Consider the following 16,162-nt stretch of genomic DNA (forward strand, 5'->3'; position numbering starts at 1 on the left):
TACATGAAATGTCAAAAGTCCTCATCGATCCGAGTGGAGCTAAAACTTTTATGCAAGGTCAAAGGTCAAAAAATCAATTTTTCATATATGTCTCTTAAACGATAATTGTTAGCGAAAAAATGGAGGTTAGAAAGTTTGAAAGGTATGCAATTGTGTACAAACAAATGGGGATTCCGAGGATGGGTCATGGGGGTCGTACCTTCCACCCTAAAGCTACTAAATATAGGTTAAAATGACATTGGAGACATATTTTAAAAAAAAATTCCCTTAAACCCCTTATTTGTACCCCTATTTGGGGTGCTACTTTGACTATGAAATTAACACAAATATAGTTAAGGACAACACTAAAGTGAAGTGTCAGAAGTCCCCATCGATCTTGCTGGAGCTAAAAATTTTATTCAAGGTCAAAGGTCAAAAACCGATTTTTCGCAACTATCTCTTAAACGGTAAGTGTTATTGTAAAAGTAGGGGATACAAAGATTGAAAATTAATAGATAATTAATAAATAATTAATAGATAATTATGCATAAACGGGAGGATTCAGTGGATGGGTCAAAGGGTCATAACCCCCTCTCCCTAAAGCGATAAAATAAAGTCTAAAACTGCAGTTCAGGGACTCAAATTTCTAAAAATTCACCCTAAAATCCCAATTTTTGTCCAAATATTGTACTTTGACAATGAAATTACCATAGAAATAACTACAGACATCATTATAAACGAAATTTCAAACGTTCCCAACGAATCCCTGTGGAGCTAAACGTTTTATTCAAGGTCGAAGCTCAGAAACTCAATTTTTCACAAATATCTCTTAAACGGTAAGTGTCTTAAAATAGAGGATGGGGCCGTGGTAGCCTGATCGGTAGGGCATTGGACTCGGGGCCGGAGGGGCTCGGGTTCGATCCCCGCTGGTCGAAGACCCACCGTCGTCATTAAAGGGGACTGGGCGACGTTAAATATGCTCGTGGTCTCAATGTCCTCCAAGTGAAACGATACCTCTGGGGGTGCTAGTACCAGGTAGCTATTAGCTCTTGGACTAGTTCTAAATTCTCATTAACTGTTCGATCCGGTGATGGTGCTGCCATCTATCGGTATATAAAATAATGGAGGCAAGGCACTAGTATGCAGACCTCGACATAAATACAGTTGAAGTCAGTTGTGACTCTTGAATAGAAATAGAAATAGAAAATAGAGGATACAAAGTTTGAAAACTATGCATTTATGTACATACAAGAGGAGATTTAGAGGCTGTGCCTTGGTGGTCTTACCCCCCGAGCCCTCCCCCCCCCCCGTAACCGACAAAATTAAAGCTGCATTTTGATGACATATTTCGTTGACCTTAAACCCCCTATTTGTGCCCTAAAATTACTTTGATCCCTTTCTGATAACGAGTACTTCCAAAACCAGAAGCTGGATCTGCCCTAGGTGTTAAAAAAGCCCAATATTTGTGCCCCCCCCCCCCCCCAATAAATGATAACATTCATAAGGTATCGCAGTTTTTGAAACTTAGAAATAGTACTGAAGCTCCTTTTCTTTCTTTCGAGTGACCTCGAGAAGCTACACTTGACCGCTATGCCTATCCCCTCTTACGATTCACACACCCCTTTCAAATTGTAAAGATCAAATTACATTCAGGGGAGAGTGGATGCGCTTAGATTCCTTTGTATGAGCAAAGTCAGTCGCACAAGTGCTCCTATTAACAGCAAGTGATTCTTTGTTGTGAAAAGTCGGGTTTATTGATACTATTTTTGATATGAATACGTACCCTTAACAAATATTTCTTCAAAGATGCCGCAAGATTACTTCATTTGCAATAAATCTTTGACTGACGGTGAAATTGTTACTGTTGAACGCGGACTAAAATCTTTAATTGATTCAAGTAGTGCAAGGAACGATGGGTTTGTTGAATACTTGAAAGACAAACAGTCGGTGGATCAGTTCATGTAGTGTCGCAAAATGTACAACCGAAAGTGGGCATTGCGGCAGCTAAAAGACAACAAGAGACAGAGGCCAGTACATCTCTGAGTAGTCCACCTCGTACTAGAGTCCTATCAGGTGAGACAACATTTTGTTTTAAAAACTGTTGCTTATTTTGTGGTGATGAAGCAAATGAAGAGACTGAAAAGAAAAAACAGCAGAATATACGGCGTAGAATTTGTCAAGTTGCTACTCTTTCCTTTAAAATAATATTCTAAAGATTGCACATAATCGTTCAGATGACGTAGCAAAAATTGTTATTGCACGCATACAATATGAATACGATTTAGTTGCTGCTGAAGCGGAGTGCCATTCTAATTGCTACACTTCATTTCTAAAGCGTTCTGTAGGTCTTAAAGCAGGTCGTCCTAAAAATCCCGCTGTTACTATGGCGATGACAGAAATATTTGATTATATTGAAAATAATGATGACTGTCAGTTTTCAATGTAAGAACTAAAAAATATTTGTAAAACTGAAATCCCAGATGATAAAACAGTCAAAAACAGATTAGTTAAGGTATGGCAATAGAATGATTATAACCGAGAAACGTGGAAGTTTAGCAATGATTTGTTTACACTCAACACGATACTATACTGAACAAAGCTTCGTACGAAAATAAAAAAAAAACAGCAAAAGAGGAAAGATTTAGGGTACTAAAGACTGCGGCAGAAATTATTCAAGAAGATATTCAATCTGTCGTGTGCGACACTAACAATTATCCCCCGCCATGTCAAATGTTTGAAAACATTAATAGTGACATTCCGGAGTCATTGACTTATTTTTTGGAGCAAATTATCTTAAAAAGAAAACGATCTAAATTGGAACATTTGAAATTAATATGTACTAGTGTCAGCCACTGTATTATGGCTGCTGTTCGTCCTAGATCTTTCATCTCGAGATTACAATTGGGTCTCTCAGTTTTCTTTTCATCGACGATTTGGATCTAAACGTTTGATACAAATTTTCTCGTCTTTTGGTTTAAGTGTTTCGTATAATGATACTACACTGTTAAAACTACAGGTTGCATTCGGCACCTTTCAGGGGTGAAACGCTTGTTCACCAGCGGCACCCAATACGGAGCCGAAATTGCACCTCTAACTAGGGTGAAAAACAGGCACCTTTCAAAAAGTAGGCAGCCGGGGTGAAAAGAATGAACCTACGGAGAGAGAAATGGCACCCTTACTGTAGATCCTCCTCCCCCCTCCCCTGTATTGTGTGCTTTTTTTGAATATAATTGTGTTTTTTTTTTAATAGTTTTGTTTTGATTCATGATAGTCTACGTTTTGCACACTTTTCACATTGCATGAATTCAGTACTGGAAATGATTAAAACTTGTAATTACAGCATTTGATCATATTTCAGAGTTTTCAACATAGTTAAGGAGTGCTCATTGCTTTAATTCATCTGATCGTTCTCTACATCAGTGTTTCTCAACCTCTTTTGACCCACGGGTCGGTAAAAGCAAATGAAATACATTGCGGACCTGTGAAATTTTTATCCTTTTCTTAAAAATAAATAATAATAATTATAATAGCTCTCCGGGCGGTAAAAAAACTTGTGAAAAAACTCTGCGTACTGATAAGTTTTTTTTTTTTTTTTTGCGAAGCAATATTAAAAATGAATACAACAATAAATATCTACAGACTTTATTTGGTATCAAAGAGTTGTCACAAATATATTTAAAGTTAAAGACGAGTAATTATTTCAATAATCATAGTTAAGTTAATGATTATTTGTGAGAAATAACCGCACCGAAAGTAAAGTGTAGATGTACTTATGAATTATTTACATGAAGAGCCAAAAATATTCTGGGATATTAAAGTTACGGAAAAACAAAATCCTTTCTCGAACGTTAAAAATTTCAATCAAGAGTAACAATAAAGTAAAATGCATGTGAAATTTTTCGACAGTTGAAAAACCTAAAGAAATGAGAAATTCCTAACCGTAACAAAACATTAAACGCTAACAGGAAATGATTCAAACACTTGAACGAAAAAGAAAAAAAAAGCTAGACGGAGAGAGATTTCCTTTTTATTTTTTGCGCTCGCTGTTGTGTAGTAATCTACGAAGCACAAGAATCATTTTTATTTAGGTTCTCACTTGTTGATTAGTGATAAATTGCGGTTATTATTTTGGTGATTAAATGTTGCTTATCGAGTACTCAAGAAAATAATGATAGATATATTTATTAGCGTTTTGAATGATGGAAATTTCACGACAGTAACGGTCAACTGAAAATCAACAACTAACGGTACTACGGTATCGTAACGGACTAACGGTAACTGAAAAACGTTAAACGTACTTTTAACTATGTTTGAAAGCCCTAAAAGCTACAAAGTGATCAAAAGCTGTACTTACTTGTTATTTTAAAGAATTATCCTAGAAAAGTTGAGATTTAATCCAATAGTGTACTTCATTCAATGTGAAAGACATAGAAGCCACGCTTAGATGCAACCTATCATTCGTCCGCCATATTGAAGTGGTTGAATGGTGAATGTATGCCGGAAGCGCATGCGCTAGCAAGTCATTTTGCGATTGCTTGCTGTTTTGGCACCCCTGTCTACGATTGTCTGCTGTTTTCGCACCCCTGCTCTACTTCCTGGCTAATATTGCACCCTTGGGCCTCATGCTTTCACCTTAGGGGGAATATATTCACTCGTCTGGAACCTCTGGTTATAACAGTGTATGGCGTATGAGGCGGCTACAGTTTTTAACCATCAGCCACATATTTTACCACCAGAAACCGGGACATTTATTCAATACGCAGCAGACAATGCTGGTATTAACGTACACACTTTAGATGGCCATAACACTCTACACATAATGGGTATAATCCAAATTATTACTCCTAGAAGTTCAGTTTTAGCAGAAGATCCTTTATCGCGAATGAAACAAATTATTTCAGCGAAAGATTTTGCAGAAAAAGCTCATGTGCCAACACAAGAGTACCACAATAATGGTGTAATAGGATATAGTAAAATAACTGCTCAGAATTTTGCTTATGAAAGTGATACAACTTCTTTCTTACTCCGGAAAATAGATTTGTTATGGTTGTATGGGAAATGGAATAATTTATCGCTATCAGGTTGGAACGGTTATATTGAAGGTTTAACAAAGAATAATATGGATTTTTCAATGTCTAGAATTTTGTTCTTACCATATATTCACCAACCTGCAAATGACTACAATAGTATATACATTACTTTACTTTGTGCTTTGGAGAATACAAAGCATTACTTGTTACTTTTGATCAACCTTTGTATGCAAAGGCTAGAGAAATTGTTGCTGCTGCACCTGAAGAATCTGATTAGGGATAATAGGTACTGAGAGGCATCTTATATCCGTTAAATAAGGGATAATGTTGTACTTGTTTCACCATTTTCACCTAATTTGAACCAGAAAGAGTTGAACTTCATATAAAAACGTCTTTTCAACATATTGTATAATTTACAAATTAATATGCGCTTTTTATAATAACAGTTATGTTTTTGAAATAATTGCAAAATAAAAAAAAAACATTTTTTGACCTTTGACCGTGCATAAAATGTTTATATTAAGTGGGATCGATGGGGATTTTTTATATTTCATTTATAATTGTGTATTTTGTGTCTCTGCCAATTTTCAGCTCTATGTGAATTTTTCCGATTTTTTAAGTTTTTTTTTTTTTTTTTTTTGTTTATTTTGACCTTTGACCTTCCATAAAATTCTTAGTTCAAGTGGAATCGATGGGAATTTTTCATATATCATTCACAATGATGCATTTAAAGTCTGTACCAATTTTCAGCACTGTACGAATGTTTTCAATTTTTGTAAAAAAAAATTTCAATTTTGACCTTTGACCTTGCATAAAATTTTTAGCTCCACTCGGATCGATGAGGACTTTTGACATTTCACTTATAATGATGTTCTTAAGGTCTGTACCAATTTTCAGCTTTATGGGAATTTTTCCGAACTCGAATGTCTATTTTGACCGGGCTACTAATTGTCAGCAGTTTAGACCACCGCAAGTTACTTAATAAACCTCATAATACAAACAACCTCTCTCAATGAAATGACAAGATTGCAAAATATACCGTCTCATAATCATAATAACTAAGTCAATGAAAATTAGCCAAAAAGTGTGAAATAAAAAATTATTAAATAAAAACAAAAAACCCGACAGCGTAAAAACCAAAAAAACTAAAAAGAAAAAGTATAAGCCCAGTAATTTAGAATGTTATTAAGTACTACTGAATAACTACACCGTTGAAATAGTTTTATAACCGTACACAGATAAGACAAATCATAAATTCAAAAACAGAAGAGAAGGATCAACAGTCGGGCCCATTTCAAATTTTACGGGATTCCTTAAATCAGAAAGGAGTGGGTTTTTGTTTTTTTTTTTAATAACTTTTTCATTTAGAATTGTTTCAAATGATTCCCAATGTTCCTTCTCAGTAGATGTTATATATATATATATATATATATATATATATACCCTCTAGCTATTTTTCTAGCGAGTTTTTTTTTTTTTAATTTTAAAGCCTTTTTCAAATTCTGTGATAAAAAAAAACTCTTAAAAACTTTTTTTTTAATCAGTCGAAATGCCGCTCCCCTGGCTTCTGCGCCCCACTCTTGCCAACCCCTAGTTACGCTATTGGCATTGACACCAAACTTGGATCATTTGCATATCAGATGTCACTTTTTATATGCAAAATTTTCGCCTTTGTCCCTTTCATCTTTCATGGGCCTCTATTTTCAAGGTTACTGAGTGCATATCAAATTAGGTTACGTAAAAAACGTGTAGTGGAGAGGAGGGGAATTTTTTCGATCAAAATTGATCTGGTCACTCGTTTACCAAGCGTAAACAGTGTAACTGTAAAAATCGAACTTCTACTTAAAAAAACGGTTTCGAGAACCTTGAAAGCTTTGTTGTCAGTAGAAGAGCGGAGAAAAATAGAAATAGTAGTGTCTCAAAACAAACTTTGCACTTGCTAAACTAAAGGGGTGCATTTTTATACAATCAGTAAATCATAGTAGTATGCAAATAATTTTTCGAAAGTGTGAAAAACCGAGAAAAATCGGGAATCTGCTGTACTCCCGAAACTTTGTCAAGTGAACCTGGAATTGTAATTTCTCTAAATTTTGGAAAATTTATGTGTGAAATAGTTGTTCAAAATATGATGTATCAAATTTATCATTTCAGGGAGTGTTTTTATTCAGTATGGTGCAGTACAAACCTCTCGATTACATTGGATACATATATCCATGGTGGGGAGAGTTCATTGGTTGGTTACTTGGTCTGTCATCCATGCTTTGTATACCAGGATATGCTTTGTACAAATATTTTACAGCTACAGGGACTTTCCGAGAGGTAAAGCATGCTTTTATTCACTTCCGTAAATTGGAGTTATGTGTCATATTTTTTGAACTACTTAATGTATTTTCATTCCTCTATACCTTTTTCATTCCTCTAAAAATATTACAGTTGAACTCGCTTATGAAGAGCGCAAAGGAACCGCGATATTTTCTCTTTATAACCGAGTGCTCGAAAAAAAGAGAGTTCGTGAAAAAAATCATAAATATTCATCCTAATTGCTTTTTTTCTTTTCTTTTTTAATCACTGTAAAATATCAATTAAGTTGGTTACTTTGCTTTGAACTGCCTAATTGATGCCTTAATGTATCTTTCTTATGTCACTGTTTTTGAGAAATACCCATATACACATATAGAAAATTTTGAAATGTTTATTTACTCCACAAATTAAAAAAAAAGTCATCGCTTGTTCAAAGGATTTATGATTTATTACTAACTTTGTTCGACTTTGGAATGTTAAGGACAATTTACCAATAAAGGATAAGCTGAGCAAGAAGTCAATAGAAATTTTACGAATAACAAAAATATTGCTCTCTTTAAGTGGTGTTTGCTTGTTAAAAGTGAGTTATTCTCCCATAGTCTTAACATTGTACCAACTAAGTATTTCTGATTTCCTCGATAATTCTGAATTCTCGTTGAATCAAGGCTCGTTATAAGAGAGTTTGACTGTATTAATAAAATGAGAAAGAATGAATTCATTGGTGAATGAATGAATGTATAAATGAGTACGAATAAGACACGGCTCGTTTCATAAGTGAAAGAATTAATAAATAAAATAAACTATTTCGCTTTGCCCGACATACACTTGATAAATTGCACTGAACAATTAAAGCCAAAACAAGCAGCCTAATAATGAATTTAAACGAGCTGTTGTGTGCATCACATGACTTCCTTTTACTCCAATTTAATGTCATTTCCCCATTATTGGCATTTTTAATGTGATTCAATAGTTTACTCTCTAAATATCACAAACAGTGACCAAATTGAAACCAAATTTTAAAAAAAATAATAAATCGCCAAATTTGTCGCCAAGTTGGCGACAAAATTTGGCGACCAAAATACTGGCGATACATTGCCAAGTGTCCGCTAAATTACAACATCACTTGAGTTTACATCGAAATTAACAATCATTTTCCCCAAAAAAGGGGCAAAAGACATCTTTAGAAGCACCCGAATGCAACCAAAAAAGGAGGTGCACAATTAGACTCCACTAGGAGTCTACGTATCAAATTTCAACTTTCTAGGACATACCGTTCTTGCGTTATGTGTCATACAGTATATACAGACGTCACGAGAAAACTCGGGAATCGTCAAAATGGATATTTTGCGTGTCTATACGTTCTTAGGCACTTATCCACGTGTGGTCGAATCGAAATAAAAAATTTAACATTCATTCGGAGCTGAGTAAAATGGAAATTAAGGTCGATTTTTGAGTGAAAATGTTTTCGCGAATACAATACTCTCTTTTTTTGTAAAAGGAAGTAAAAATACTGCACTGAGCGTCAGTAGGACTCAATTAATATTTGAAATGTTGACAAGGAGGGTTATTACCATTTTATACTTATAATGGGGTAAATGACTAGTTATTGGCATTGGCAAAGTTTTTTTTTTTTTTAATTTGTATTGAACTGTGATTTTGCAGCACTAATTCAATGAAATAAGGGGCTGTGATGGTTCAGGAAGGTAAAAAGGGGAATGATCTATTTATTTTTCTTGTTGAATCTCGATTATTAGGCTATTCAAAAATAAAACGACCTCCATGATTCCTTGACTCTCGCCAAGTTTTAGGCTTTTTGAATGACATCATAGTTACAGTATGTACAAGTGATGAATAAAACGAAAAAATATTTCATAAATAACGATGCCCTATCAAAGGAAGGAACATTGAACCAAATAATTCAAAAGCCAAAGGTAGATTGTGGTTCAAGTACTGCAAAAGTCAAGACAAGGTGCTGAAAAAAAACTAATATTTTGGGTTTCACTATTTCTAAAATAATTGATTTTGCAAAAGGTTTGTTCGGATGCTTTCTTCAAAAAGAGAGAGAGGGTTTTTTTTTAATCTACGGGGAAAATTAGGACCCCAAAAAAATCGTTTGTTTCTGCTGTACGTACTGTTGAACTTTTGGCAAATGTTAATTTTTTTTCAAAACTTTCATGTTGCGAGTATTTTGATGAGTTTAAAGCAAATAAACATCTTTAAAACGTTATGTCTAAAGAAAAGTACAACTGAATCAGTAGACATAACTTTTGGAATGTAATTTTTCATCAAAATGTCTATGTAGTTTCAATTCATTTTCTCAATAATTGTAAAATCATTATGGTACATATAGTAAACTGGGGCTACTTGGACCCGAAATGTCATATTTTTGCGAGTTTTATACTGATTTATTGATATAAACTCATAATGTGCACTGATAACCTTGTTTTTACCACTTTTCAGATGTTCTGCTACCACCTTAAACCTTTTTTAAACAACAATTTTAACTCTTTATATATATATATATATATATATATATTATTGGGTTCAAGTAGCCCTATGATGCAGTTACTTGGTCCTATTTTTCAAATCCATTAGAAAAGACTGAAACAGGTGACGGAATCAATAAGGACCAATGATTTTGAAAGAAAACTCAAAACGTACATTCTAGTGAGCAAACTATATATATTTATTTAAATTAATATATATAGTTTGCCAAACAAACTTTCTCAAATAGGAATATAATCAAACTACAGCTAAAACCAAATGAAATGCTCGTCATTTAAGCATTACAAAGAATGAAAACTCCACTCTTTAATAGCTTGGGTGGATTTGTTTTCTCTGATATTATTTAATGCGTACTCTTCCTCGCTACTTAATACTACAGGATGCCCAGGCTTGTTTTGTGAGCGATATTTTAATTTCTTTTTTAGAATTGATATACTCAAGTCAAAATGGATTGATGCAACTCACTGAAACATTTCTCTACAGTTAATTGAATCTAGACACAATTGTAGTTTTTTTCTCCGAATAATCCGCATATTTCCTACTTCCGGTGTTCTCTTTTACTTTAGGACCCTTTTTATCCCCAGATCTGTAAATAAACGGGTGTAAATTGTAACTAACTTCTTTATTTAAAATTATTACAAACCTTACTTAACATATTTTAGTGATGAAATGTGGTCGGGGGCTACTTGAACCTGGGTTTAAGTAGCCCCATTTTAAAGCAATCAGTACGCTTTTACTAACATATATCAGTTACTTGGTTAATTATATTGCTATATATTAGGTTTAGTCAATAGATACCGAACTAGAGGTTATAAAAGAGATTTTCTTCGACTTTCTTCAAAAATACTGACCGAAATTGTTTAAACACTTCTTCCGCTGGGAAATTAGTCGCATAATTTCGTGTTCATAAAAGTCCTTTCGCTGCTGTTGGAACCAGTTACAAACGCAATCTTTTACTTCATCGTCCGAATGAAATCATTGTCCCTGAAGTGACTTCTCGAGTTTCCTCAAAGATTTGGGATTAGGGTTTTCAATCCCACACGAATTCAGTCCCGCGGGATTTCGGGATTGTAAGGAGCCAATAAAGTGGGATCCCGGGGGATTGATTTTATTCTTCTAAAAATTTAATTTTAATATCAAATAAAAAAAGGTGTTCCTTTTAGGAAGGACTACTTTTGTTTTTTGAATTAGTAGTTTTCTCGAATTCTGTACACCAATTGTAAAGCGCAACAAAGTTAGATCTCAATCAGCACGTATCGTTTGGTACGCAAAAGTGCCCTAAAAGAGTCCAACGTGACTTAACAAAGCAGCACTCGTACGGGATGACAGATAATTTTTGCTTGAAAAACAATGAAATCACGTGCTTGATGAAATCACGTGTTGTGGGTCCAGTGCAGGTGGTTTTACTGAGATTAATTAACTGTGGATATTAAGCAAAAGATTCCCATTAACTTCATCACCTTCTGAAATAGATTTTTCTTCTCTTAAGCTTGGATTTTGCTCAAGAACTGCAAACTTCGGACAAAAACGATGTCTATTGGATATGTGTTTTGCTGTGTCCAATTTAACTCACAACGGGCCCCTTGTTGCTTCAGTAAAAGTTTTTGGATAACTTCGCTAATTTTACCTCTCACTTAAGAGACATTCCAAAACTTGAGCAGCTTAATTTACTGCACTGTCATGCGAGTCAAACTGTGTTTCACTCAAGTTTCTGTAGCCCCTTTCAGAGTCGTGCTGAATATATAAATAAATAATGTCAGGTTTTTCATTGCTCTCTTCTTTTGGAGAAAAATATAGTGCGTTTTCTGTAATGTAAAGGTTTTGAGTGCATTCCTTTAAACTTACAGAAGTGCTCCAACATTGCATTCAGGCTACTCCAGTGGCTTTTACTTGCAATCAGTTACACACTTTCAAGATTGTTTCTAAAGCGTAATTCTGGATTTAAAATTTTCGTGATGGTTTTCAAAAATGTTTCTAAATCATACGCATTTCCTCAATTGTTGAAGGTATGAAAACTGAAGCGACGGAAATACCAATTGACTCTCAGAAAAATATACTCTATTTTTTATGTGTTTTTAAATTGTAAATCCACAGTTCATCACATGAGACAAAGTTTTCCTTGTCCTTCTTGCAGATATACTAAGAAGGTAATTCAAACTTCAGTTGATGCTAGTGAAAACGGTAGTTTTCTGAGCGGCATAAGTAGGAAGCGATCACATAAAACAAATTTGCGAGATTGGGAACCCCGCGGGATTTGACTCTCAATCTCACGGGATTAATCCCGCTAAATATCATGCGGGATCCCGTGCAATTCAGGATCGAGATTTCGGGATTGGAAACCCTATTTGGGATCATATGCAGATAGATCTGTACTTTAGAGGGGGTGGTTCAAGACTTCCCACTTAAGTTTCCGCAAAAAATCCTTAGTTGCATTGGCTGTCAAAGGTCTAGCGTAATCGTGAGCACGTGAAAGTTTACCGGATCTGTTTTATAGCCTCTGCCTCGTTATTTATTGACTGACCCTCGTACCTTAAAACACTGTTATTGTATTAAGAAATAAAATGCAAAAATAAAACTGTCCTTAGCTTGAAGATATCAGATGTTTCTATGAACTTACATGTGGAAGTTTGCAGACACTATAAACAGTTGTTTAGACCACTTGCAATCATAACTTCAATCAGGAAAAGGCTGGAATAGCAGAAACTTTATTTCATGCACCAGCCTCTGCCTAGGACTGCTACCTGTCATGGAGAAGGTCAACTAAGTCTATACATTGAGTTTTATAGGACCAGAACTTTTTTTTAAGCACTCTTTTCTCCGTGGTTCAAATAGCCCCTGGAGGCTCTAGTAGCTCAAGTAGGTTTACGGTAGTTAAAAATTAGAAATTCAGCAGTAACGAGTTTAAATTCATAGTGAATTGGCCTAGGGTTGGACTCTTATTTATTTCTTATTTATTTATAGTAAAACTATTTATGAAGAAAATCTATTATTTATCCTGATCATAAAGTTTGTCTTTACAAATGCAGATGTTCACCCTTTGATTGGGAAACGTGAAACTTTCACAGATGTAACAGAATTATCAGAATTCTTCATACACTTTCGACAAAAAACAGAAATGAAAGCCCTTATGTGAAATATTTTTTCAAATAGGCAAGGTATCAGAAACAACTGACTCAGTGAATTTTCATAAATTGAGAATGGCACCTCTCGCAACGCTTTCTCGTATGCAGCTAAATAACTGAAATAACTTCTCTCTAAAATCTTCTCTTCTAGGACCATTAGGTCAGGGGTTCCCAAATTGGGTGCCACGCCACTCTGGAGTGCTGTAAGAAAAGACGAAGAAAGCCGCTAAATGCCCATGGTATCAATATGTATGTTTATATATGAGACAGACTGGGGTGTCGCGTAAAAAATCTAATTCTTTAAAGTGTGCGTGAATCTGAAAAGTTTGGGAACCTCTTCTCTAGGTGGTTTTCAAGTTTCTCTGGCCAAGAAACTACACTGTCAAAACTAAGGGTGCCTTTGAATAGCTATTTGGCTCCCTGGGGTGAAAACACGGTGCCTCAGGATGCAATGCAGGCAAGGAATTGTGAACAAGGTGAATGACGCTAATAAACGTGAAGACGGACCTCCTAAAAGAGAGGGTGAAACGTCGGCGCATGTGCTCTGATGACATCGTTCATTAACCACAATCAATGACGGACGGACGAAGTAACAACGTATATGCACTTCCACATTGAATGAAGTACGAAATTGGATTAAAACTAAAGGTTTCTGCAATTTACTCTTCAAAGTTTCGCGTAAGTACAGGCATTTGATCATAGTGTAGCTTTGAAGGCTTCCGAACATATTTATAAGTGTTTCAAAGTACTTTGATTCTTCAGTTAGCCGTCATGTACATTTGCTATTTCTGTCATGCATAAATTTTACCAAAAATAGCTATCAGCAATGGATAAGTAACATTTAATAATGAAAACGCTTAAATTAGCTTATATTTGAAAAGTTATTTCACATATTAATTTTGAATATGTGGTTGTACTTGCTTGTACTGTCAGAAATCTTGTGGATTTTTAATTAAGAGATTTATTGTTAACAATGTGATGCACTCAGCAAGTGAACGGAAATTCTAACGATGTTGCGTATAAACAAAACATTAGAGCACGGGGAAAAAAAGAAAAGCGGTTTGAAAAAGAAATTCCTTCTCCGTTTCGATTTTTTTTTTTTTAATTCATTGTCTCGTGTCTAAGTTAACTAGCTTTCCTCAGCGTTATTGCTTGTAGCGAATGACTGAGCTTTTTTCGTCACTCTAGTTACAATGAATACATCGTTAGAATTTGTTTCAGCTTTTAATCGGTGGAAAAACTTCACATTGAAAAAAAAGTGCTTATTTATCATCTGTACGGAGATTCGAATGTCGAATCATATATACGTAAGGCGCTAGGTTAAAATTTTGAATGTTTATGAAACGATTTTATTTTTCCATGATTGCAATATAATTTAATACAGGGTCCATTATGAAAGTAATGAGCATTTACTGGCAAAATATATTTATTGATCGTAATTTGTACAAATGTTCAATATTCTTCAAAATACATTCCTCCTGCATCAATACACTTGCGCAGACGTGTTTGCTACGCCTGAAAGGCACCCTGAAACTCTTCCAAGGGAATGCCTCTCAGGAACGTTGTAACATGGTGTTGGATGTTTCCCAAGGTTCCCCAATGTTTTCCTTTCTTCTCTCTCTCTTGAGTCGCGGAAACAAAAGGAAGTCACATGAAGCTAAGTAGGGACTGGGGTGGTGAGGGATCACCGGGGGGGGGGGGACATCCATAACGGGGTTCGTCGGCGACCTCCTCCTGGCTCTCTTTGAATGCCTTGTGCCACTTCCCAGACTGTGATCTTGAAATGCAATCGTCCTTGAAGGCTTCTTGCAGCATCTGGAATGTTTCGGTTGCATTTTTTCCAAACCTCACGCAAAACTTTATGGCGTATCATTGTTCAAGCGAACGCTCCATTGCGTTATGTTACAAAAGTTTAAAACATACTTCAAGCGGAGGCACTTATCTCCGCCCACACTGCTCGAAAGCAACTGACGACTGGATGCATTGAAAGGGCATATCCCGCACCACATTTGCCAGCCGGTTTTACCGTGCTGCCACCTATCGTCGCGTCACAATAACATTATGCTCATTACTTTCATAATGGACCCTGTACTTATGGTTGTTCCTGTAAATGATTTACAAATACCTATGCTCTTCATTTTCGGTACGATCGTGCTGCAGTAAATGTCAATAACATATTAAAATTACTGAGCAATTCAAGTGGATGTACGAAAATTAGTGCACGAACAAACAAATTAAAGTAATGAACACTTCTAAACTATGTTGGAAAGTTGAAATATGATCAAATGCCTGAAATTACAAATTTTAATCATTTTCAAAGCTATATAAAATTTAAAACAAATTATGACTGCATCTACGAGACTTGTTTTTAAAGTAAGGTCCGTTTAGAAATAAAAAAAGAACGAGTATAGATAGAGCAAAGACATTTATTGCACAAAAATCTACCACCCTTACGCTATATTTTGACATTGCTCCAGTGATTTTCCAAGCATTTGTCATAGCGTGGTACAGGATTTTGTATACCTATTCGTACAGATTTGCCGCCTGGGTAGAAGACCATGAGAACTCTTACAAGGCTTTGGCTGGGACGTTTTTGAAAATCCTCTGTCCCCACCTCGCTAGCAGCAACTTTCATTTGTTCCGGCATCTAAAGTCTTTCCTAGGTGGTCTGTGGCACAACAGCAGTGAGCTCAGAGAACATGTTACCCCATGGTTGACTACTAAGGCGGAAATTTTCTACGAGTAGGTATACAAAAACCTGTACCACGCTATGACAAATGCTTGGAAAATCACGGGAGCAAGGTCGAAATGTAGCGTAAGGGTGGTAGATTTTTTTTTTTTTTTGCAATAAATGTCTTTGCTTTATCTGTTCTCGTTCTTTTTTTATTTCAAAACGGACCTTACTTTGAAAACGTCCCTCGTATTTACGTTTTCAAGTAGCCGAGTTGCACTTCTTGAATGAAATATTCACTGTTAGGAAAGAATTAAAATTTTTAAGGTTGAATTCCTTCAACTTTTAAATCCTTTCGTGCAGCAAATATTCGTAAAAATCGTTAAAAGTATTTCTCAAATTTGCTCAGCAAACAAAGGAAACAAGAAATAATTCATGTTAGTATTACATGTTCAAATGATTCAATTTATTAATCTAAATCAGTTTTTGAATTTTTTCGTTCATCCTCAAACGGTGTGTAAGTATATGCTTTTCATTTATTTATTTTTTAAAGG

At 35.2% G+C, this 16,162-nt stretch overlaps 1 protein-coding gene across 1 annotated transcript in view; it reads left to right on the forward strand.

Annotated features, from left to right (window-relative positions):
- LOC129231792 (sodium- and chloride-dependent GABA transporter 1-like) overlaps window positions 1–16,162 on the forward strand; it is a 176,361-nt gene that overhangs the window by 158,923 nt on the left and 1,276 nt on the right. Inside the window, exon 12 of the mRNA XM_054866166.1 lies at window positions 7,161–7,328. Within this exon, the coding sequence (XP_054722141.1) occupies window positions 7,161–7,328 (168 nt within the window). The remainder of the gene's footprint in view (window positions 1–7,160; window positions 7,329–16,162) is intronic.

Source organism: Uloborus diversus, chromosome 10, assembly GCF_026930045.1.
Source record: "Uloborus diversus isolate 005 chromosome 10, Udiv.v.3.1, whole genome shotgun sequence".
Classification (NCBI taxonomy): domain Eukaryota; kingdom Metazoa; phylum Arthropoda; class Arachnida; order Araneae; family Uloboridae; genus Uloborus; species Uloborus diversus.